This window comes from Mesoplodon densirostris, chromosome 2 (assembly GCF_025265405.1).
Source record: "Mesoplodon densirostris isolate mMesDen1 chromosome 2, mMesDen1 primary haplotype, whole genome shotgun sequence".
NCBI classification, from domain to species: domain Eukaryota; kingdom Metazoa; phylum Chordata; class Mammalia; order Artiodactyla; family Ziphiidae; genus Mesoplodon; species Mesoplodon densirostris.
The window spans coordinates 9,997,504-10,022,109 of record NC_082662.1 but is presented as its reverse complement, the minus strand read 5'-3'; the positions used below and the strand labels follow the sequence as shown (position 1 = coordinate 10,022,109).

The following is a 24,606-nucleotide window of genomic DNA, read 5'->3' as shown; positions in this document are numbered from 1 at the left end:
GCACCCAACTAGGCAGAGATATAGCAGTGGTATAGAAAGGGCTCCTCTTGATAGAATGTCTTATTGCCCCAGCGAGGACATGGGCTGGAGCTAAGCCAGATGGCCCTGGGACATCCTAAATTCTTCATAATCTCAATTAGCTCATCCCGAAGCTGGGCAAGTCTGCCCAGGTGGAGAGCTCCATGAGGGCTGTAACTTTCCTGAGGGGCAGGATAAAACTCATCTCTTAAATGGGGCATACCAGTGGTGTGACACAGCAGCTTCTCCATGATGGTCATAGAGAGGAGGTTCCCACACAGGCTTAAGGTCCTGAGCTGGGAACAGTGGCTCAGGACAGGCAGGATGGACTCAAGTTGAAAGTCACTGAGCCCACACTGCTCTAAGTTCAGTTCCTGGAGGGAGGCTGCAACTTGCTCCAGGAGAACTTTGAGGAGCTCAGGACTAAAGTCGGTCAGTGTGACACCACTCAGATCCAGGCCTTTTAGCTGACGGATGTTTGGGCACTGGGACAGATGGATCAAGTCTGAATCTGTAAGCCGGCAGTTAGTTATTGAGAGGTTGTCCAAGGGGGTCTTCAGGCATCTGGGGGGAAAACAATCAATTAGGTCTGAGAAACCAGGGTGGCATGGGCTAAAGTTGGCAGATAGTTGATTTGCCCAAAGTCAAGGTCCTACTAACTGCCTTAAGAAGGTCAATACCTAGAATGACCAGTCTCATTTTAGACTGACTCCTGTAATCTTCTTTGTGTGAGTGGGTCAACTTTACAGTATCTTGAAAGCTCTCTTTCATCATGGGTCAAGCCGGGTGAAACTTACTTCACCTATTTTAAATGATGAATGAAGATAATGAAATGCACTAGAACCTACTCAGCAGAGAGCCTAACACTGAGTCTCAATCAAGTGTGGGCATCACTGAATTTGAATATCGGGAGAGAAAATATAAAATGCTTCCAACTCAGGCTTCTTTCAGACCATGCTTAAGTCCTAGGCACCTGTATCTCTGGGCCAGTTGAGGCCGGTGGGAGACATGTATAGAGAATCAAACTGGACAAGATACCACATCATCAACAGGGGTTGCCAGTCTGCAGGGGCTCACTTACACCCCTGCATCATCTGCAAACCACCTTCCACTTTCTATTATCTGTGGCTGCTGCTCCACTGCCATCTTCTCAGAATCATGCATTTCTTAAATATTAATTTTCTGGAGCAGAAGACAGCCTTTTAGAGACTGGGAATTTCAGACAAGCTCACTGTGTTCACAAACCAGGTAAACACAGAGATTCTCTCTCTCTTTCTCTCTCTTTCTGCCACGCAGCTTGTGGGATGGCAGTTTCCCAAGCCCTCAGCCATGAAAGTGCAGAGTTCTAACAACTGGACCACCAGGGAATTCCCCAGAGCTTCTCTTTAGAATTGCTTGAGTCTGAGGTAGTTTCCCGTCTTTAATGCCCTCTTCACTTACCTAATTTCCTAAGCCATCTGACATAGATAACTCTTTCTAAGGAAGAACCTATGTCCACCCTCACTGGATCCTAACCCTATGATCTATAGCTTTCTACTATGGTGTCCCATTACAGAACCTCTATAGCAGTTTGTTCCTCTACCTTGATTTGTGTGGTTATGGGATACCACACTTCAAGATAGAGCAGCAAATGGCACAGTTCACATGACATTCTAGTGTTGTGTTCACTGTTACCTGGTCAGTGGCCCACTCTCACCTAAGCATCTGGTCCAGGCAGCCTTCAAGGAAAGAGGGAGATTCCATATAGAGATCCCGGAGGTGGTGCAGCCTGAGGAACTGAGAGGTAATTTGGACAATGTGTTGCTGTTCCTGCTCCTCAAAGGCAGACACAAGAATGGGGGAGAGAAGGAGTCTCTGCACATTACCCATCTGGCCCAGGAGAGGAGCAAACATGGCCAGGGTGGACAGATGCCAGGTGCAATTCACTTGCACCTCCTGGATACAGTCCAGTTGCACCATACTCAGGACCTTCATGATATTTTCCATGGGCATTGAAACAATCTTCAGCTTCTTACAGCACAGGTGTATGGAAGCTTTTCTCTGCTCCACCCACCTGATGAGGTAGGTGAGGAAATTATCCAGGGTCTTTTTCTTCAGACAAAGTTCTATGAACACCTCCAAGGGAGCCAAGGGCTGCTTTGTCATTGACCTGTGCTCAGCCACTGGTACCATTCTTGAGCTTGAGCACCTGTGAGTGCTGGCTCCAGCCCACATGCTCCAGAAGATCTGGCCAGTATCCCGTAAATCCAGCACTAGCAGTTTGCACCTCCTATGAGGAACAGATTAGTGGGGGTGCATTAAAATCCACACAGAATAAAACCACTGTCTCAGAATTGACAACAGACTGTCCACCTGTGTTTTTATTTCACATTCCTGTCATCACCTGCTGACTCCCACTCTTCCCTCTCTGCCTCACTTTCCTCCGTCTCCCTTTCCCTTCCCCCCCTTTCTAGTTCTTCACTTCTAGTACTGTTAAGCGTCACAGGAAGGAGATGGGGCATGTTCTTTCAACCCCCCTTGCATCTTAGGTACCCTTACATATCAGGAAGGCATTTCCCATAGTGAGCCAAGGTCTCTGAACTCCCTCACTGTCATCATCAGAACCCTCTTGTCCATCTCTTGTCCATCTACTTTCCCTCATCCCACCTGTCTCTTCCAGGAGGCCCAGGATTTTACCAGGCTATGCAAATCAGACTCACCTAGGGCGAACCTTCTGGGCAAGTAGGACATCAAGTGCTTCCAGCACTGCTTGTAAGGGCCCCACATGAGGCATGTCTATCAGGTCCCCCAGAGGCAGGCGGACAAAGGGCCAGGCTTGCACCATGGCCTTCAGGGTCTCGATGTGTCTCCCATGGAAGGCCTCCATGAACAGTGGTGGGAAGAGCTCAGTGGGCAGATCTTCCACAGCAGAAATGGCTGAGGCCTCATCCCTCAGCAGGCTTGTTCCCGCCAGGTCCAGGAGTCTGGGTGGGGTCTGGACACTCATCCTGACTCTGCTGCAAAAGGAATCCTGTGGAAACTGCCAGGGAACAAAGCATCGATTTCAGGCCAAGCAGGAGCACACCTCAGACTGTCTCCCAAACCTTCAGAAGTACCTACTCAGGCCAAGGTCACTGCTCTGGCAGAGGCGGAAGTGCCTCAATTAGCCCATATTACACTGTGGACTCAGGGGGCAGAAAACTATAACTTGTTCCCTACTGGATCCAGAACAAACATCTCACAAGTACCAATGAGGAGGAAAGGCAACCACTAGCTCATTCAGCTCCATCCACTGCTTTGCTTAATTCCTGTCCTACTGGGAAGTGGGTACCAAGGAGCCTGAAAGCTGACTCCAATCTGTATTTGGGAAAGACTTTCAGACCATGACTTAGAGCCCTAAACCTATGGGAAGAGGAGTGTCAGGTGGGCCAACATAGCCTACATCCTCAGTTACCTCAGTTAACTTGGCTGGTAAAGATTAAGGAGATACTCCTACAATGAATGCTATTTGTCCACAAAATATATATTTTAAATTTAAATTTCAAGAAATAACATGCCAAACAGATGTTTTTTATTAAGAATATCTGCTTGAGGGACTTCCCTGGTGGTCCAGTGGTTAAGACTGCGCTCCCAATGCAGGGGGCCAGGGTTCAATCCCTGATCAGGGAACTAGATCCCACATGCTGCAACTAAAGATCCCGCATACCGCAACGAAGCTTCCACGTGCTGCAACTAAGACCTGGCTCAGCCAAATAAATAAATAAATAAATAAATAAATAAATAAATAAATAAATAAATATTTTTAAAAATAATATCTGGTTGGTGGGGACATTTAAAAATGAGATAAGCCAAAGAACAAATCAGAATATTTGAGATTTAGACAAAACTACACTGAGAGGCAAAACCAAAACCTGAAATGTGTTCATCTGAAAAAAAATGATTTTTCAAGAACTCTCTGTGCCATCCAGAGATCCATGCTACCCTTCAAGATCAGCTAACGATGGGTAAGAAGAGGGTGTCCTTAGCTGAGGTTGGTAACTTACTGTTATGATGGGGTTGACGGGGTGCTCAGACCTCAGACCATTTGGAGACTCCAGCGAGTTACTCTGGAGCCAGAAGATTCTGCATTCCTTCTTCAGAGGCTGAGGCTTTTATACACCTTTCTAATCCCATCATCCCTCTGGCCAACTACTAACTCAATCAGAAAAGGATCCTTGATTATATTCCATACTGCCTATTGGATTGATCCTGGTTAGATCTTCATTCTTCTCCAGATTACTTGATTGAATCAGATAACAATTCAGGAAACAGAAAGAAAGATGGAGGGGGAATCAAGGACCCATTCATGAATTCACTCCACAAACATTGACTGAATTCTACCAATACAGCCAGTTATATTCCTGGGGGTCAAATAGGAAAGGGATTATTGCTTCCTGACATCGGACAAGAAAAAAACATAACTTGAAACCATCATTATTGGGAGATCTTTGGCCATATCAAAGCTATTGAAATGTCTCTGAATTAAAACAGCTTCATTAAGACAGTGGTATTGTTCCCAAAGTAAACAAAATAAACGCGTTTCTGTATCAACTTGTCACTTGGATGTTATGTAGCAAAGATACGAGATGATGAGCCTATTCAGGGAGCAAGGGAAGAGCTTTTGTGGATGTGGCTGGTTTTCCAGCCTTAAGCCAAGCCTTCTGTGAAGGTGGACATATCAAGATCACAGTGAGGAGTAAGGGTGGGGGCTTCACCTCTTGGAGCTGAGCATTCCTGAAGGGACCACTGAATGACTGCAGCAATTGAAAATAAAGAGTTCTTATTCTCCTAAGGAGGATGGAGATTTAAAGACATTTATCTGGGTGATATTTGGAAAGTAAAAGAGAGTAGCTCAAAAAAAAAAGAGAGAGAGAGAGCAGCTCAGAGGAAACAGTGTCACCTTTGAGGGTGTTTCCTCCTAGAAAGTTGGGATCAGCACAGCAAACACCATGAAAAGACTAAATCTAAGAATGTGAGAAGAGGAAGAGATGTAAGTCCTGGGATCAGACATTTCCAGGACTGAGAGTCCCTGAGGGTGGGCACTGTGGGCTCTTTGGGAACTTGGAGCCAGGGAAGAAATAAACGTGGCTCAGTAGCAAATAACATGGTCATCCAGGGGCAGGTGCTACCAGGAGCGGTTTTCTTTAATTTTTTTTCTCACTGAGGACACTTTCCAGATGGCAAATAGCCCCAGACATTTTCCTGGGTATTGGAAGCCGAACCATAATCCCATTGGCCACTTTGCAAATGTATTTAGATAATTACTGTTTTCTCAAACTTCGCTAAGTTCAAGACAGATTCTGAACAAGGAGACACCATTAGGCACAGAAATAAAATTCTTTTCTCTTCATAAAGAGAGAAATTTTTTGCTCTTCTATTTGGTGTTTAAGGTTCTACCACATTCAGGGATGACTCCTACCTGGGCTGCATCACACAGAGATTCTTTTGAAGTTTAAGTTCACAAATAAAGGGAGACCCTTTCTCCATCTCTAAGAATTTTCCATGCCTCTCTCCCACCCCATTTATTTGATGCCCAAACAATTCTTATATAGCACTGGCCACCAAGTCAAGGACTCTTTAAGGGTGTTTTCCCTCTGGGTCATGTTCCAGAAGATTCCTTTCACCACATTTCTGCCATGGGTATAAATGGCCTTTGCATAAAATAGGGTTAAATTGGATTCTACTCAATAAGCATTTTAACTTCCAGGCCAACCATCCCTTTTATTAAAGACCTGCGGTAGAGTGAGATTAGTACCAATGATAATCATAAACATCTCTGTTTATTGAACAAAAACTGGGTAAGAATGGGGCGGACACTTTTTATTCACTACCTCAGATCACCTTCGCAGAAAATCTAAACATCACTGTTATTTTCCGCATTTTTAGGCTGGTGAATAAAGGTTTCTTCCAGGTAGAGGAATCTTCCCATTTCTGTGCAGTGAATAATTAGGTGACAGGATCAGAAGGACCCCTCAAATTGTCAGACAACCTGAATGTTGCAAAGGACTGACAGAGAGCCTTCACATGATGTTAGTGGAAATGCGGAAATTGCAGAGTTTAAGCTGGGGATGTTTCTACAGGATGGCAGTTTCTATGAGGTCCAAAAAGGCCATTGTTTTAAAGTGAGAAGTTGAAACTAATTCTCTGAAAAAAGCTCGAGGGTTGATATGGAAAATAACAAAAGTGGCTAGACTCCAAGTGGGTCATTGTCGGATTTGTGGGCATTTGTGGGATAATCAGAAGGAGGTTTCCTGCCTGAGCAGTAATCTGTTGAGGGAGATGTGTCAGAAGGAAATCAGAGACAGACACAAGTTTACATGGTGAAGGCAAATTTTATTCAGGACTATGACAATAGAGGAAAAGATACTCCAGCATGTGACTTGGCTTCATTCAAACTTCAACAGATAGGAATAGGGATTCACATCCAAAAAGCAGGGGGGTTACTGGCTGGTAAATTAATAAAGTCTGGGAGGGATTCTGGCTGAACCAATGTAACAGGTTTCTTGCTAAAGGCAGCCCAGCATGATCTGATATCAATAGTGGGCAGTGAGGAAATTTGATCAGATTTTTGGGGTCATCAGATATCAAGAATGGGGATTCTTGCTGAACTGACTTATGCTTCTTATTGAAACTAGACTTTACAAGGAAGTACACAGACAGTCCCAGGAGAGGATTCAGGAGCTTGAATAAATTTTGGTCAAACAAAGAACTTTTTCATTTGAGGGGACTGTGTTGGGGCACTGGGTGGACTGTGCAAACGCTAAGTTAGTGAAGTGTGTGGCCAACTTGAGAACAGGTGAAAGTCACTGATGCTAGACAGGGAGAGCACAGGCAGGTCACGTGGGAGTTGGGATGAAGAGGGGATCCTTTGAAAGATTTCCATGATCTGATTAACAGTCTCACACCCACTGTCATGGGTGTCTGGAGATAATGTTGTCAGTGGACAAGGGAGCAAGAAGGGAGAGAGCATAACCTGCATCTTGGCCTGGACAGAGCAGTCGTGTTGGAGACCCACAGAGCCGGAAAGACACAGGAGTCCCCATAGCCTTGGCAGTTTACAGGAGGCTTGAGGATGGCCTCCAAAGGAGGATGGCTGCTGGAATGCTGATTGGTCCACTGGGGTCTTGTTCTCTTTACAGTGATGGGTTGCTATGAACTGAATGTTTGTTCTCCATCCCCTACTCCACCGGCCATGCCCCCCGCCACACACACCACACAGATTCATATCTTGAAGCTTTAATCCCCAATGTGATGGCATTTGGTGGTGGTCCCTTAGAAGGTAACTAGGTTTGGAGGACGTCATGGAGATGGAGCCCCATGATAGGTTTAGTGCCCTTAGAAGGGAATGAAGAGAGCTGAGATCCCCCATGCCCCACCATGTGAGGAAACTAGGAAGCTAGCTCCCTCCACAACCCGACCATGCTGCCTCCATAATCTAAGGTTTCCAGGCTCCAGAATTGTAAGAAATAAATTTTCTTTGTTTACGCCACCCGGTCTATGATATTGTGTTATAATAGCCTGAATCAACTAAAACACAGGTGCATGGGATAGAAACAGTGTACAGGAGGCTAATGTCTTTTTAGGCTCATGATTTTTTTTTTGAACAAGTCATACAAAAGACAATAAGAAGGCGGTACTGGAGACCCCAGAGGAAGATGGCGGAAGAGTAAGACGCGGAGATCACCTTCCTCCCCACAGATACATCAGAAATTCATCTACACGTGGAACAACTCCTACAGAACACCTACTGAACGCTGACAGAAGACCTCAGACCCCCCAAAAGGCAAGAAACTCCCCACATACCTGGGTAGGACAAAAGAAAAAAGAGTAAACAGAGACAAAAGGATAGGGACGGGACCTGCACCAGTGGGAGGGAGCCGTGAAGGAGGAAAGGTTTCCACACACTCACTACAAGCCCCTTCGCGGGCGGAGACTGCAGGTGGCGGAGGGGGAAAGCTTCGGAGTAGCGGAGGAGAGCACAGCAACAGGGGTGTGGAGGGCAAAGCGGAGAGATTCCGGCACAGAGGATCAGTGCCCTCAGGCACACACCAGCCCGAGAGGCTTGTCTGCTTGGCCACTGGGGCGGGCGGGGCTGGGAGCTGAGGCTCGGGTATCGGCTTTCAGTTGGAGCGCAGGGAGAGGACTGGGGCTGGCGGCAGGAAGAGAGCCTGAAGGGGTTAGTGCACCACGGCTAGCCCGGAGGGAGTCCGGGGAAAAAGTCTGGAGCTGCCGAAAAGGCAAGAGACTTTTTCTTCCCTTTTGTTTCCTGGTGCGCGAGGAGAGGGCATTAAGAGGGCTGCTTGGGGAAGCGCCGGAGACGGGCGCGAGCCGCGGCTAAAGGCGCGGACCCCGGAGCCGGGCGTGGGACGCTGGGGCTGCTGCTGCCGCCGCCGCGGGGCCTGGGTGCGAGCGCGGGTCACTGTCCGCCCCGCCTTCCGGGGGGCCTGTGCACCCCGCCACTGCCGGGGTCCCGGGACCCGGGGACGGCTTTCCTGGGAAAGCGCACGGAGCGCCTCGGGCTGCTGCAACGTCACGCCGGCCTCTGCCGCCGCAGGCCCGCCTCACACTGCGCGCCCCTCCCTCCCCTCTGCCTGAGTGAGCCAGGGCCCCCGAATCAGCGGCTCCTTTAAACCCGTCCTGTCCGAGCGAAGAACGGACGCCCTAAGGTGACCTACGCGCAGAGGCGGGGCCAGGTCCAAGGCTGAGACCCGGGAGCTGTGAGAGCAGAGAAGAGACAGGGAAATCTCTCTGTGCAGCCTCGGAGGCAGCGGATTAAAGCTCCACGGTCCACTTGATGTGCCCTGCGTCTGTGGAGTGCATGAATGGACAGCGAATCATCCCAAATTGAGGAAGTGGACTTTGAGGACAAGATTTAAGACTTTCCCCCCTTTTCCTCTTTTTACAACGAACTATCCCAAATTAAGGAGGTGGACTTAGAGAGCAAGATTTCAGACTTCTCGCCCTTTTCCTCTTTTTACAACGAATTATCCCAAATTGAGGAGGTGGACTTGGAGAGCAAGATTTTTGATTTTTCCCCCTGCTCTCTTTTTGTGAATGTGTATGTGTATTCTTCTAAGATTCTCTCTGTATAGCTTTGCTTCCACCATATGTCCCAGGGTTCTATCTGTCCGTTTTTTTTTCAATAATTACTTTTTAGTTTTAATAACGTTACTATATTTCATACTTTATTCTATTTTACTTTACCTGCTCTTTCTTTTTTTCCTACCTTCCCTTACTCCCTCCCTCCCTCCGCCCCTCCTTTCCTTCTTTCTTTCTTTCCTTCCTCCCTCCCTCCCTCCCTTCTTCCTTTCACTTGCTTTTTCTTTCCTTCCTCGCTCCCTCCCTCCCTTCTTCCTTTCACTCTTTCTTTTTCTTTCCTTCCTCGCTCCCTCCCTCCCTTCTTCCTTTCACTCTTTCTTTTTCTTTCCTTCCTCGCTCCCTCCCTCCCTTCTTCCTTTCACTCTTTCTTTTTCTTTCCTTCCTCGCTCCCTCCCTCCCTTCTTCCTTTCACTCTTTCTTTTTCTTTCCTTCCTCCCTCCCTCCCTCCTTTCTTTCTTTCTTTCCATCCTTCCTCCCTCCCTCCCTCCTTTCTTTCTTTCTTTCTTCCTTCCTTTCTTTCCCTCTCTCTTTCTTTCTTCTACTAATTCTTTCTTTCTACTTTTTCTCCCTTTTATTCTGAGCCGGGCAGATGAAAGGCTCTTGGTGCTGCAGCCAGGAGTCAGTGCTGTGCCTCTGAAGTGGGAGAGCCAACTTCAGGACACTGGTCCACAAGAGACCTCCCAGCTCCATATAATATCAAGCGGCGAAAATCTCCCAGAGATCTCCATCTCAACACCAGCACCCAGCTTCAGTCAACGACCAGCAAGCTACAGTGCTGGTCACCCTATGCCAAGCAACTAACAAGGCAGGAACACAACCCCACCCATTAGCAGAGAGGCTGCCTAAAAACATAATAAGGCCACAGGCACCCCAAAACACACCACCAGACGTGGACCTGTCCACCAGAAAGACAAGATGGAGCCTCAACCACCAGAACACAGGCACTAGTCCCCCCCCCAACCAGGAAGCCTACACAACCTACTGAAACAAACTTAGCCACTGGGGACAGACACCAAAAACAATGGGAACTACGAATCTGCAGCCTGCAAAAAGGAGACCCCAAACACAGTAAGATAAGCAAAATGAGAAGACACAAAAACACACAGCAGGTGAAGGAGCAAGATAAAAACCTACCGGACCTAACAAATGAAGAGGTAATAGGCAGTCTACCTGAAAAAGAATTCAGAATAATTATAGTAAAGATGATCCAAGATTCTATTTCCAAGATCCAAAATCTTGGAAATAGAATAGACAAAATGCAAGAAACAGTTAACAAGAACCTAGAAGAACTAAAGATGAATCAAGCATCAATTAAAAACACAATAAATGAAATGAAAAATACTCTAGATGGGGTCAATAGCAGAATAACTGAGGCAGAAGAACGGATAAGTGAGGTGGAAGATAAAATAGTGGAAATAACTGATGCAGAGCAAAATAAAGAAAAAAGAATGAAAAGAACAGAAGACAGTCTCAGAGACCTCTGGGACAACATTAAATGCACCAACATTCGAATTATAGGGGTTCCAGAAGAAGAAGAGAAAAAGAAAGGGACTGAGAAAATATTTGAAGAGATTATAGTTGAAAACTTCCCTAATATGGGAAAGGAAATAGTTAATCAAGTCCAGGAGGCACAGAGTCCCATACAGAATAAATCCAAGGAGAAATATGCCAGGACACATATTAATCAAACTGTCAAAAATTAAACACAAAGAAATCATATTAAAAGCATCAAGGGAAAAAAAACAAATAACACACAAGGGAATCCACATCAGGTTAACAGCTGATCTCTCAGCAGAAACTCTACAAGCCAGAAGAGAGTGGCAGGACATACTTAAAGTGATGAAGGACAGAAACCTGCAACCAAGATTACTCTACCCAGCAAGGATCTCATTCAGATTTGATGGAGAAATTAAAACCTTTACAGACAAGCAAAAGCTGAGAGAGTTCAGCACCACCAAACCAGCTTTACAACAAATGCTAAAGGAACTTCTCTAGGAAAGAAACACAACAGAAGGAATATACCTACAATAACGAACCCAAAGCAATTAAGGAAATGGGAATAGGAACATACATATCAGTAATTACCTTAAATGTAAATGGATTAAATGCTCCCACCAAAAGACACGGATTGGCTGAATGGATACAAAAACAAGACCCATATATATGCTGTCTACAAGAGACCAACTTCAGGCCTAGAGACACATACAGATTGAAAGTAAGGGGATGGAAAAAGATATTCCATGCAAATGGAAATCAAAAGAAAGCTGGAGTAGCAATTCTTATATCAGACAAAATAGACTTTAAAATAAAGACTATTAGAAGAGACAAAGAAGGACACTACATAATGATAAAGGGATCGATCCAAGAAGAAGATACAACAATTGTAAATATTTATGCACCCAACATAGGAGCACCTCAATACATAAGGCAAATACTAACAGCCATAAAAGGGGAAATCGACAGTAACACACTCATAGTAGGGGACTTTAACACCCCACTTTAACCAATGGACAGATCATCCAAAATGAAAATAAATAAGGAAACACAAGCTTTAAATGATACATTAAACAAGATGGACTTAATTGATATTTATAGGACATTCCATCCAAAAACAACAGAATACACATTTTTCTCAAGTGCTCATGGAACATTCTCCAGGATAGATCATATCTTGGGTCACAAATCAAGCCTTGGTAAATTTAAGAAAATTGAAATTGTATCAAGTATCTTTTCCGAACACAATGCTATGAGACTAGACATCAATTACAGGAAAAGATCTGTAAAAAATACAAACACATGGAGGCTAAACAATACACTACTCAATAATGAAATGATCACTGGAGAAATCAAAGAGGAAATAAAAAAAATACCTAGAAACAAATGACAATGGAGACACGATGACCCAAAACCTAGGGGACACAGCAAAAGCAGTTCTAAGGGGGAAGTTTATAGCAATACAATCCCACCTTAAGAAACAGGAAACATCTCGAGTAAACAACCTGACCCTGCACCTAAAGCAATTAGAGAAAGAAGAACAAAAAACCCCCAAAGTTAGCAGAAGGAAAGAAATCAAAAAGATCAGATCAGAAATAAATGAAAAAGAAATGAAGGAAACGATAGCAAAGATCAATAAAAGTAAAAGCTGGTTCTTTGAGAAGATAAACAAAATTGATAAACCATTAGCCAGACTCATCAAGAAAAAAAGGGAGAAGACTCAAATCAATAGAATTAGAAATGAAAAAGGAGAAGTAACAACTGACACTGCAGAAATACAAAAGATCATGAGAGATTACTACAAGCAACTCTATGCCAATAAAATGGACAACCTGGAAGAAATGGACAAATTCTTAGAAATGCACAACCTGCCAAGACTGAATCAGAAAGAAATAGAAAATATGAATAGACCAATCACAAGCACTGAAATTGAAACTGTGGTTAAAAATCTTCCAACAAACAAAAGCCCAGGACCAGATGGCTTCACAGGCGAATTCTATCAAACATTTAGAGAAGAGCTAACACCCATCCTTCTCAAACTCTTCCAAACAATTTCAGAGGAAGGAACACTCCCAAACTCATTCTATGAGGCCACCATCACCTTGATACCAAAACCAGGCAAGGATGTCACAAAGAAAGAAAACTACAGGCCAATATCACTGATGAACATAGATGCAAAAATCCTCAACAAAATACTAGCAAACAGAATCCAACAGCTCATTAAAAGGATCATACACCATGATCAAGTGGGGTTTATTCCAGGAATGCAAGGGTTCTTCAATATATGCAAATCAATCAATGTGATACACCATATTAACAAATTGAAGGAGAAAAACCATATGATCATCTCAATAGATGCAGAGAAAGCTTTCGACAAAATTCAACACTCATTTATGATAAAAACCCTGCAGAAAGTAGGCATAGAGGGAACTTTCCTCAACATAATAAAGGCCATATATGACAAACCCACAGCCAACATTGTCCTCAATGGTGAAAAACTGAAACCATTTCCACTAAGATCAGGAACAAGACAAGGCTGCCCACTCTCACCACTCTTATTCAACCTAGTTTTGGAAGTTTTAGCCACAGCAATCAGAGAAGAAAAGGAAATAAAAGGAATCCAAATTGGAAAAGAAGAAGTAAAGCTGTCACTGTTTGCAGATGACATGATACTATACATAGAGAATCCTAAAGATGCTACCAGAAAACTACTAGAGCTAATCAATGAATTTGGTAAAGTAGCAGGATAGAAAATTAATGCACAGAAATCTCTGGCATTCCTGTACACTAATGATGAAAAATCTGAAAATGAAATCAAGAAAACACTCCCATTTACCATTGCAACAAAAAGAATAAAATATCTAGGAATAAACCTACCTAAGGAGACAAAAGACCTGTATGCAGAAAATTATAAGACACTGATGAAAGAAATTAAAGATGATACAAATAGATGGAGAGATATACCATGCTCCTGGATTGGAAGAATCAATATTGTGAAAATGACTCTACTACCCAAAGCAATCTACAGATTCAATGCAATCCCTATCAAACTACCATTGGCATTTTTCACAGAACTAGAACAAAAAATTTCAAAATTTGTTTGGAAAAACAAAAGACCCCGAATAGCCAAAGCAATCTTGAGAACGAAAAACGGAGCTGGAGGAATCAGGCTCTCTGACTTCAGACTATACTACAAAGCTACAGTAATCAAGACAGTGTGGTACTGGCACAAAAACAGAAAGATAGATCAATGGAACAGGATAGAAAGCCCAGAGATAAACCCTCACACATATGGTCAACTTATCTTTGATAAAGGAGGCAGGAATGTACAGTGGAGAAAGGACAGCCTCTTCAATAAGTGGTGCTGGGAAAACTGGACAGGGACATGTAAAAGTATGAGATTAGATCATTCTCTAACACCATACACAAAAATAAGCTCAAAATGGATTAAGGACCTAAATGTAAGGCCAGACACTATCAAACTCTTAGAGGAAAACATAGGCAGAACACTCTATGACATAAATCACAGCAAGATCCTTTTGGACCCACCTCCTAGAGAAATGGAAATAAAAACGAAGAGAAACAAATGGGACCTAATGAAACTTCAAAGCTTTTGCACAGCAAAGGAAACCATAAACAAGACGAAAAGACAAGCCTCAGAATGGGAGAAAATATTTGCAAATGAAGCAACTGACAAAGGATTCATCTCCAAAATTTATAAGCAGCTCATGCAGCTCAATAGCAAAAAAACAAACAAGCCAATCCAAAAATGGGCAGAAGACTTAAATAGGCATTTCTCCAAAGGAGATATACAGACTGGCAACAAACACATGAAAGAATGCTCAACATCATTAATCATTAGAGAAATGCAAATCAAAACTACAATGAGATATCATCTCACACCAGTCAGAATGGCCATCATCAAGAAATCTAGAAACAATAAATGCTGGAGAGGGTGTGGAGAAAACGGAACACTCTTGCACTGCTGCTGGGAATGTGACTTGGTACAGCCACTATGGAGAACAGTATGGAGGTTCCTTAAAAAACTACAAATAGAACTACCATATGACCCAGCAATCCCACTACTGGGCATATACCCTGAGAAAACCATAATTCAAAAAGAGACATGTACCAAAATGTTCATTGCAGCTCTATTTACAATAGCCCGGAGCTGGAAACAACCTAAGTGTCCATCATCGGATGAATGGATAAAGAAGATGTGGCACATATATACAATGGAATATTACTCAGCCATAAAAAGAGACGAAACTGAGCTATTTGTAATGAGGTGGATAGACCTAGAGTCTGTCATACAGAGTGAAGTAAGTCAGAAAGAGAAAGACAAATACCGTATGCTAACACATATATACGGAATTTTAAAAAAAATGTCATGAAGAACCTAGGGGTAAAACGGGAATAAAGACACAGACCTACTTGAGAATGGACTTGAGGATATGGGGAGGGGAAAGGGTAAGCTGTGACAAAGCGAAAGAGAGGCATGGACATATATACACTACCAAACGTAAGGTAGATAGATAGTGGGAAGCAGCCGCAGAGCACAGGGAGATCAGCTCGGTGCTTTGTGACTGCCTGGAGGGTTGGGATGGGGAGGGTGGGAGGGAGGGAGATGCATGAGGGAAGGGATGTGGGAACAGATATATATGTATGACTGATTCACTTTGTTATAAAGCAGAAACTAATAAAAAAAAAGGCGGTACTGAACATAGTAGGTTAATGTAAAATACATACAGGTCACATGATTGACTTTATCACGTAATCTGTCCTTGTATAAAATTTCCTATGCTTATAACAATCACCCTTTCATTCATTATTTCAGGTCATGTCTTACAAATGATTATTATATTCCTGGGATTCCACTAGGCCTAGGTGGAGTTTAGGAAGTAAGGGTTACATGGGCTCCATCCTTGTGGAATTGAAACCCAAGTCATAGGGTTAACAGAAACTGTTAACTTTAGTTTGTCTCACAGAACAGCAGAGAAGGGAACAGCTTGTTTAAAACCCTCCTCTTGTAACCTGTCTTCATCTGTCAAGCCGCCTTCATTGTTCCTGGGAATTGCATACCCTGTAAGCTTCCCCTATCTTAGACAATATATTACAAGATTCTTTTAGCCACCCGCTAAAGATAACACCTCTGACATATGGTTCACTATATCAATAATTTTTAAGTTGTTTTTTTCAGGTCATGCATCTAGTCTTGCCCAGTTCAAATCAGTCAATACCAGCGACCATTCAACTGGACCTGCTTGAGTGTACAGAGTATGACATTTTTACATGAGAAAGCCAAAAACGCCATCCTCAGATCATGCTAATGCCACCATCTTCTGAACATGTTTTCCACGAAAAAGCATGTAACTCAGACAAGCATGCACAGAACATCTATTACCTCACCATTTTCCTGCCTTGAATCAACTTTCCCTGCACCTCTACTTCCCTATACTGTTCACCCATAAATATCCCTGCTCCTTTGCCTTTGAAGAGGAAAATCTCAGATGTGTTCTCCTGTCTCCTTTCTTGGCTCCCTTGTAAATAAGGCCTCTCCCAACTGCAAACCTCAGAATCTTGGCCTTTGGCTTGCTGACCATGGGGCAAATGAAACTGGGTAGTAACAGAATGATGTAATTCGTATTTGTGATCATCTTCAATCAGCAGGCTGAGATGTCCAGAAGGTGATCATTAGGATGAAAGCACCAGTGATCATAAAGTTCTAGGAATTCTCTTTATATTTCCACTCAACTTTTATGTATTTTATTGAGCTTTTTCTATCAGTGATGAAAATAAAGGCATCATCATTTTAGAAAATCAAGAGCAATCATACAGTGAATTGGAGAAATAAAGAGACAGAGTTAAAGAAGTTTTCATTGAAGAAAGAAAAAAGACGAGTTGACTTTTTTTAGATTCCATATATAAATGAGAACATACAGTATTTCTCTCTTTTTTTTAATAAATGTATTTATTTATTTTTGGCTGTGTTGGGTCTTCGTTGCTGCGCACGGGCTTTCTCTAGTTGCGGCGAATGGGGGCTACTCCTCATTGTGGTGTGCAGGCTTCCCATCGCAGTGGCGTCTCTTGTTGCAGAGCACGGGCTCTAGGCGCAGGCTCAGTAGTTCTGGAGCACAGGCTTAGTTGCTCCGCAGCATGTGGGTCTTCCCCAACCAGGGCTCGAACCCATGTCCCCTGCATTGGCAGGCAGATTTACCACTGCACCACCGGGGAAGTCCCATACAGTATTTATCTTTCTCTGATATATTTCATTTATCATAATGCCCTCAAAGCCCATCCTTTTTCTGGAATATGGTAGGATTTCCTTCTTTTTATGGTATAATATATATACATATATATTTATATATATGTATACATACATACATATATATGCATATATACATATTTCTGTATAGATATATCACATTTTCTCCATCATCCATTGAGGGACACTTAGGTTTTTTCCATGTCTTGCCTATTGTAAATAATGCTGCAGTGAACTTTGGGCTGCAGATATCTTTTTGAGGACATGATTTCATTTCCTTCAACATTTACCCAGAATTAGAATTGCTGGATCTTACGGTAGTTCTATTTTTACTTTCTTGAGGAACCTCCATACTGTTTGCCACAGTGGCTGCACCAGCTTACATTCCCAACAGCAGTGCACAAGGGTTCCCTTTTCTCCACACCTTCCTCAACACTTGTTATCTCTTGTACTTCTGATGACAGCCATTCTAAAGGGTGTGAAGTGATGTCTCCTTGTGTTTTTTATTTGCATTTCTCTGATTAGCGATGCTGATCTTTTCAGTACTTGTTGGCCATCTGCATGACTGTTTTGCCAGAAAGATATTTAGTATGAATTGTGAGGTCAGAAACATGCAGTCCCCTGCAAATAGGCAGAGTGTAAAGAAATACAGTATGCAGGTAAACCTGAAGTATGTTTTCTGTAGGATAAGGCAAACCAGACAGAGAACTTGGGGTCTGGGGTGCAGAGTAGCTTCTCCTGAAGGGTGGGGCCCAAGAGATTTTGTGCCATCCCCTGGCTCTGATGTTGAGCTGCACACCCAGCCCAGCAGTGGCTGAACTGGTCATCTGTGCTGCCATTTCATTACTGTGCTTTACTCTTGGAAAACCCACTGTCACCTAGAGCACCACTAAATAAATAAATAAATAATAAAAGTCAACAAAAGTCACAGGGATCTTGGGAAGTAAATGATGTCCCCTGAATGTTTGAATAGAAGCACAAGCCCTTGTCTCTATAACTGGAATATCCTCCCCGGCACCCCTGGTTCTCACTGTGAACAGTCACAGAGGCCACCTCCAAACTCTCCCCACCCATGTTCTCAGGACACAACTCTTCATCTTGGAAAAGTAGAAACTTGGGGAGGACTGGGACACTGCAAGATTGTCCTCAGGGCTGAGTCACCTCAAACTCCCATCTCCCACTCCTGTTACTGTCACTGACCCCCTGTGTAGCTCTTATGCCACCTCTCTCTCCAGGAGCCCCTCACACCTGGCCTCTGCCCACAGAAGAGAGGAACCTGCAGGAAGGAGAAGACTCAGGGTCCACGACCCAGGTTGCTTAGCTTCTCCTCCTGCACAGACTTGGCCAAAGGTCTGATGGGAGGTTCTGGAGTCCAGCTTTAGGCCCATCCTGAGGTCACCTGCATTCTTGTCCCAACTCCATTTCTATAACCTAGGAAGCAGGGCCATCCCAGAGGGGACTCAATTAGACTTTCCTCTATAAGTTTAACACTCTTGATCTTCTCCTAAGCTTTTCCTCTTCCAAGACTTTTTTCAAATCCAGGGTCCTGTCCTTCCACAGGGCTTCCACCAGGCCTCACCCCTTGCCCAGCTGTCCAGAGGATCTTGCATCTCCAGCTACCAGGGAGCACTGTGGGCCCAGAATCGGCTTCTGTGCAGGATCCCTAGAGGAAGGTGAGATAAGTTGCATTGCCTTGAACTTTGGGGAAGCCAGGGAGAGGAGGCTGGAGAGGTGGAGTGAGACCACCCAGGCAGGGGATTGCTAAGGGACCACCTAAAGTTTGTGAGTAGGGTTGTGACATGACCTGATGCATATTTCCCAGTCTCCCTGTTTGCTGTTGGACAATGTTCAGAGGTTAGGAAACAGGATACCAGCAGAAGACACTTTTTGCTGCTCTTGGCAGGGGATCCTGGCTTGCACTTGAGTGGCCCAGGGGAAAGGTTTGGGGATGTCCTGGAGGCAGAATCAGCAAGATTTTGATCTTAAAGTGAATGTGAGGCAACAGGGTAAGGCAGGTTTCCAGGAACCCCCTAGAGCTTGATTGTGATTTCCTGAGATTGGGAGGAGCAGGAAAGGAGCAGGTATGGAAAAAGAAAGTAAGGAGCCTGGTGGGCCATGTATGTTTATGTTTTGGGGTTTTTTTTTTTTTTTTTTTGCAGTATGCAGGCCTCTCACTGTTGTGGCCTCTCCCGTTGTGGAGCACAGGCTCCGGATGCGCAGGCTCAGTGGCCATGGCTCACGGGCCTAGCCACTCCGTGCCATGTGGGATCTTCCCGGACCGGGGCATGAACCCGTGTCCCCTGCATTGGCAGGCAGACTCTCAACCACTGCGCCACCAGGGAAGCCCAGGCCATGTATGTTTTGAGATGATTACATCATTGAGTGAAAAGAAATATCAAGTACAGAATAGCACATGCAATAGAATTCTATTTATATAAAATCATATGTATATTCATTTAAGAGCTATTGGACAATGCCTCGCATGGAATATATATTTTACACCTGGTGTTGCAGGATTGCGGGGGTGTAAGGGTGACTCCAGCCCCAGCAAGTTCAAGGCCAGGCCCACTGACCAAGGTGGGTCTCAGGTCCAGAAGTGCAAAGGCACTTTCTCTTCTGATGTCATCAGGGTCACAGCGGGTCAGGTCAGAGTGCCATGCTCAACAGTTTTCCCATATCAGAGGCTACCGGGTGGCATCCCAAAAGCCAAATATGTCCCACACACATCTTTTGGGACAAAGTTCTAACAAATAAAATTTGTGGCCAGAGGTTAAAAATCAAGTTTTATATCACAATTTACTCTCCAATGTCCCTTGGGGGAAAAAATAGTAAAAGAAAACTGTAGCATCACTGAATTCACCTTCCTAAAAGACATCACTCGGCATGAACTCAGAATCAGCTTCCCTGATGTGGGGTCCCCCGTCCTCCAGGTCTCCCTGGTCCCCTCCTGCAATCCTTCACTCACCCCCCACCTGACCCTGGGGTATGTGGGGTTCCTATCTCATGTAGGAGGATACCAGGCAATTTTACCTGAAGCTGGGAATTTGTACCGGGAAGAGAAGAAAACTGTTCTCCCGAAACTGCAGTGGGCAATGGGTGGGAAGACCCCCAGATGGGAGTTGGGGACTTGGGTTTCAGAAACCACATGCAGCCAAGCTTCTCCTTTTCCAGTGGCTGTGGGAGTCCAAGTCCAAGAAAAACAAAACCCAGCATGAGAGCCGGATTCAGGAGTGACCCGGGGTGCCTACAGTGTCACGGGAACCTCAGAAACAATTTCTTTCTCGAACAAAGAATCTGACGTCCAGGGCGGGAAGTGAGCCGCCAGCAAGGCCAGAACTGGGACCTCAGGGTGAGCCCCAAACTGTTGGTAGGTCAACAGGGCTTAGCCTTCCAACTGAGGCATGAATTCTCTGAGTATCCATACACCTATGATCACCAACAGACCCCAGAAGTTTTCCAAGAAAAAACAGAAAATCACGGGATGGGGAAATATGATTTTTTTAACATCTTTATTAGAGTATAATTGCTTCAAATTGTGTGTTAGTTTCTGCTTTATAACAAAGTGAATCAACTATACATATACATACATACCCATATCTCCTCCTACTTGCATCTCCCTCCCACCCTCCCTATCCCACCTCTCTAGGTGGTCACAAAGCACTGAGCTGATCTCCCTGTGCTATGCAGCTGCTTCCCACTAGCTATCTATTTTACATTTGGTAGTGTATATATGTCCATGCCACTCTCTCACTTTGTCCCAGCTTACACTTCCCCCTCCCCATGTCCTCAAGTCCATTCTCTACATCTGTGTCTTTATTTCTGTCCTGACCCTAGGTTCTTTAGAACATTTTTTTTTTTAGATTCCATATATATGTGTTAGCATACGGTAATTGTTTTTCTCTTTCTAACTTCCTTCATTCTGTATGACAGACTCTAGGTCCATCCACCTCACTACAAATAACTCAGTTTCGTTTATTTTTATGGCTGAGTAATATTCCATTGTATATGTACGCCACATCTGCTTTATCCATTGATCTGTCGATGGACACTTAGGTTGCTTCCATGTCCTGGCTATTGTAAATAGAGCTGCAATGAACATTGTGGTACATGACTCTTTTTGCATTATGGTTTTCTCAGGGTATATGCCCAGTAGTGGGATTGCTGGGTCATATGGTAGTTCTATTTTTAGTTTATTAAGGAACCTCCATACTGTTCTCCATAGTGGTTGTATCTTTTTTTTAACATCTTTATGGGAGTATAATTGCTTTACAATGGTGTGTTAGTTTCTGCTTTATAACAAAGTGAATAAGTTATACATATACATATATCCCCATATCTCTTCCCTCTTGCATCTCCCTCCCTCCCATCCTCCCTATCCCACCCCTCTAGGTGGTCACAAGCACCAAGCTGATCTCCCTGTGCTATGCAGCTGCTTCCCACTAGCTATCCATTTTACATTTGGTAGTGTATATATGTCCGTGCCACTCTCTCACTTTGTCCCAGCTTACCCTTTCCCCTCCCCATATCCTCAAGTCCATTCTCTAGTAGGTCTGCATCTTTATTCCCATCTTGACCCTAGGTTCTTCATGACCATTTTTTGTTGTTGTTGTTTTAGATTCCATATATATGTGTTAGCATATGGTATTTGTTTTTCTCTTTCTGACTTACTTCACTCTGTATGACAGACTCTAGGTCCATCCACCTCACTACAAATAACTCCATTTCGTTTCTTTTTATGGCTGAGTAATATTCCATTGTATATATGTGCCACATCTTCTTTATCCATTCATCTGTCGATGGACACTTAGATTGCTTCCATGTCCTGGCTATTGTAAATAGAGCTGCAATGAACATTGTGGTACATGAATCTTTTTGAATTATGGTTTTCTCTGGGTATATGCCCAGTAGTGGGATTGCTGGGTCATATGGTAGTTCTATTTGTAGTTTTTTTTTTTTTTTTTTAGTTTCTGCTTTATAACAAAGTGAATCAGTCATACATATACATCTGTTCCCACATCCCTTCCCTCATGCATCTCCCTCCCTCCCACCCTCCCCATCCCACCCCTCCAGGCGGTCACAAAGCACCGAGCTGATCTCCCTGTGCTCTGCGGCTGCTTCCCACTATCTATCTACCTTACGTTTGGTAGTGTATATATGTCCATGCCTCTCTTTCGCTTTGTCACAGCTTACCCTTCCCCCTCCCCATATCCTCAAGTCCATTCTCAAGTAGGTCTGTGTCTTTATTCCCGTTTTACCCCAGGTTCTTCATGACATTTTTTTTAATTCCATATATATGTGTTAGCATATGGTATTTGTCTTTCTCTTTCTGACTTACTTCACTCTGTATGACAGACTCTAGGTCTATCCACCTCATTACAAATAGCTCAGTTTCGTTTCCTTTTATGGCTGAGTAATATTCCATTGTATATATGTGCCACATCTTCTTTATCCATTCATCCGATGATGGACACTTAGGTTGTTTCCAGCTCCGGGCTATTGTGAATAGAGCTGCAATGAACATTTTGGTACATGTCTCTTTTTGAATTATGGTTTTCTCAGGGTATATGCCTAGTAGTGGGATTGCTGGATCATATGGTAGTTCTATTATTAGTTTTTTAAGGACCCTCCATAGTGTTCTCCATAGTGGTTGTATCAATTTACATTCCCACCAGCAGTGCAAGAGGGTTCCCTTTTCTCCACACCCTCTCCAGCATTTATTGTTTGTAGATTTCTTGATGATGGCCATTCTGACTGGTGTGAGGTGATACTTCATTGTAGGTTTGATTTGCATTTCTCTAATGATTAGCGATGTTGAGCATCCTTTCATGTGTTTGTTGGCAATCTGTATATCTTCTTTGGAGAAATATCTATTTAGGTCTTCTGCCCATTTTTGGATTGGGTTGTTTTTTTGATATTGGGACTCAGTGTTTTTATCTGAGTTAGAGATTATATGGTACCCATTCAATAGAGAGACAGATAGATTCAGAGAGGAGCAGTAACTTCTTCCAAGGCACACAGCCTATAAGTGGTAGAACTGGAAGCTCTGTTTGTCAGTGCTCTTGAATACTGCTCTATGCTGTTCCAACACCCGACACTGCACTGCCCACTTTAAGCCTTGTAATAAAATACTGGAGTCTTAGGCTCCTCTCTAACAGGAGGAAGCATGAAAAGCATGAGGTTCAGATGTTTACTATGTTGCTTTCTCTGCAGGATGTTATTCCAAAAACCGCACAGATAAAATAAAAGTGGAGTAGCACCACCTACTACAGTGGTTCCCAGTGTGGGCCCCCAGACTAGCAGCATCAGCATCACCTGAGAACTTGTTCTAAAAGTGACTTCTTGGGCCCACCCCAGTCTGACTGATCCAGAAACTCAGAGGGTGGGACCAACACTGGTGTTTTAATAAGCACCTCCCCAAACACCCACCACATCTGCCAGGGATGCTGAGCCGCCTCACTTTGAGCATCCACATGAGGCAGTGATGTAGGAAAAACATCATCTCTGGCTGGATTCCTCCTTCCTTTCCACTCATTTTCAGAAGGTAGGGAAATCCCCCACCAATCAGGCTACTGCTATTGGTTGTGCAGCCCGATTGTTAATCTGGTAGCAATGTTTTCGTCTGACTTTTGAACACTTAGTAATCCGGCTCAACTACTTCCAGTCACTACAGTGTTAACAGCCACTTTTTAGACTGTGTGTGTGTGTGTGTGTGTGTGTGTGTGTAAGCTCATGGAACGCTGACCACGTATGTGTATCCATGGGCTCTGGGATCCACTCAGTCCCACCTCCACCCCTAACCATTGTCCCTCCACCATCTCAACTGCCTGGAAAGGATTAGCTGGATTGAGGGATAAGTGATGGAACATGTACTGAGCCCAGAGAACTCCTGCCTGGCATCCAGGCTGCAGATGAGTCATGCTCCCCCAAAGTGTCCACATCCTCATCCCTGGAACAGGTGAATATGATCATTTATATTCAAAAGGGACTTTGCAGTTGTGATGAAGGATTTTGAGATGGGGGATGATGCTGGGTTATCCAGTGAGCCTCACATAATCAGAAGGATCCTTAGAGAGGGAGACAGAGAGGAAAGAAGATGCTACACTACTGGGTCTGGAAATGGAGGAAGAGAACATGAGCCAAGGAATGTAGGTGTCCCCTGGTAGCAGGAAAAGGCAAGGGAAGAATTGACCCCTACAGCTTCCAGAGGGAACACAGTCCCGAGAATCTGCTGTGAATTTCTCACCTCTAAAGCTGTAAGGGAATAAACTTGTGTTACTTTAGGACAGTAAGTCTGTGGTATTTGTTACAGCAGCAATAAGAACTAGTACACCACCTTTCTGGACCTTTAACAAACTTGCCAAGCTCCTTCCCAACTCGAAGCCTCACATATGTCATTGCTGCAGCCTGAGCCACCCTGTCCTCCCTCTCCACCTGTCCCTGCACCTGGTTCATCCCTCTCAGCATTCTAGTCTCAGCCTAAATGTCCCCTCCTCAGGGAAGCCCTCGCTCACTGGGTCATGTCTCCATGCCCCCATTACTACTCTCATGCACCCCTTTAGCTCAGCACAACCCCAGTGATCTCCCTTATGACCTACTGGCCCCCAAGGTCCTCACTTCTGTAAGCCTGTCCCCCAACATCACCCTCTCTTGAACACAGGAAAGGGAGGCATTCAACATCCCTTTCCTGCTGGACAGAAGGCTGTGAGGCCAGA

The 24,606-nt window shown here is 44.2% G+C and overlaps 1 protein-coding gene across 1 annotated transcript in view; it reads right to left on the bottom strand.

The window, feature by feature from the left end:
- The window catches only part of LOC132502401 (PRAME family member 8-like), a 36,933-nt gene extending 13,507 nt beyond the window's left edge, over positions 1-23,426 (bottom strand). Inside the window, exons 1-5 of the mRNA XM_060118290.1 lie at positions 23,352-23,426; positions 4,041-4,103; positions 2,718-3,037; positions 1,715-2,287; positions 242-582 (exon numbers count right to left, since the gene is read on the bottom strand). Coding sequence (XP_059974273.1) covers positions 242-582; positions 1,715-2,287; positions 2,718-3,037; positions 4,041-4,103; positions 23,352-23,426 — 1,372 coding nt within the window. The remainder of the gene's footprint in view (positions 1-241; positions 583-1,714; positions 2,288-2,717; positions 3,038-4,040; positions 4,104-23,351) is intronic.
- Positions 23,427-24,606: the final 1,180 nt, after the last annotated feature.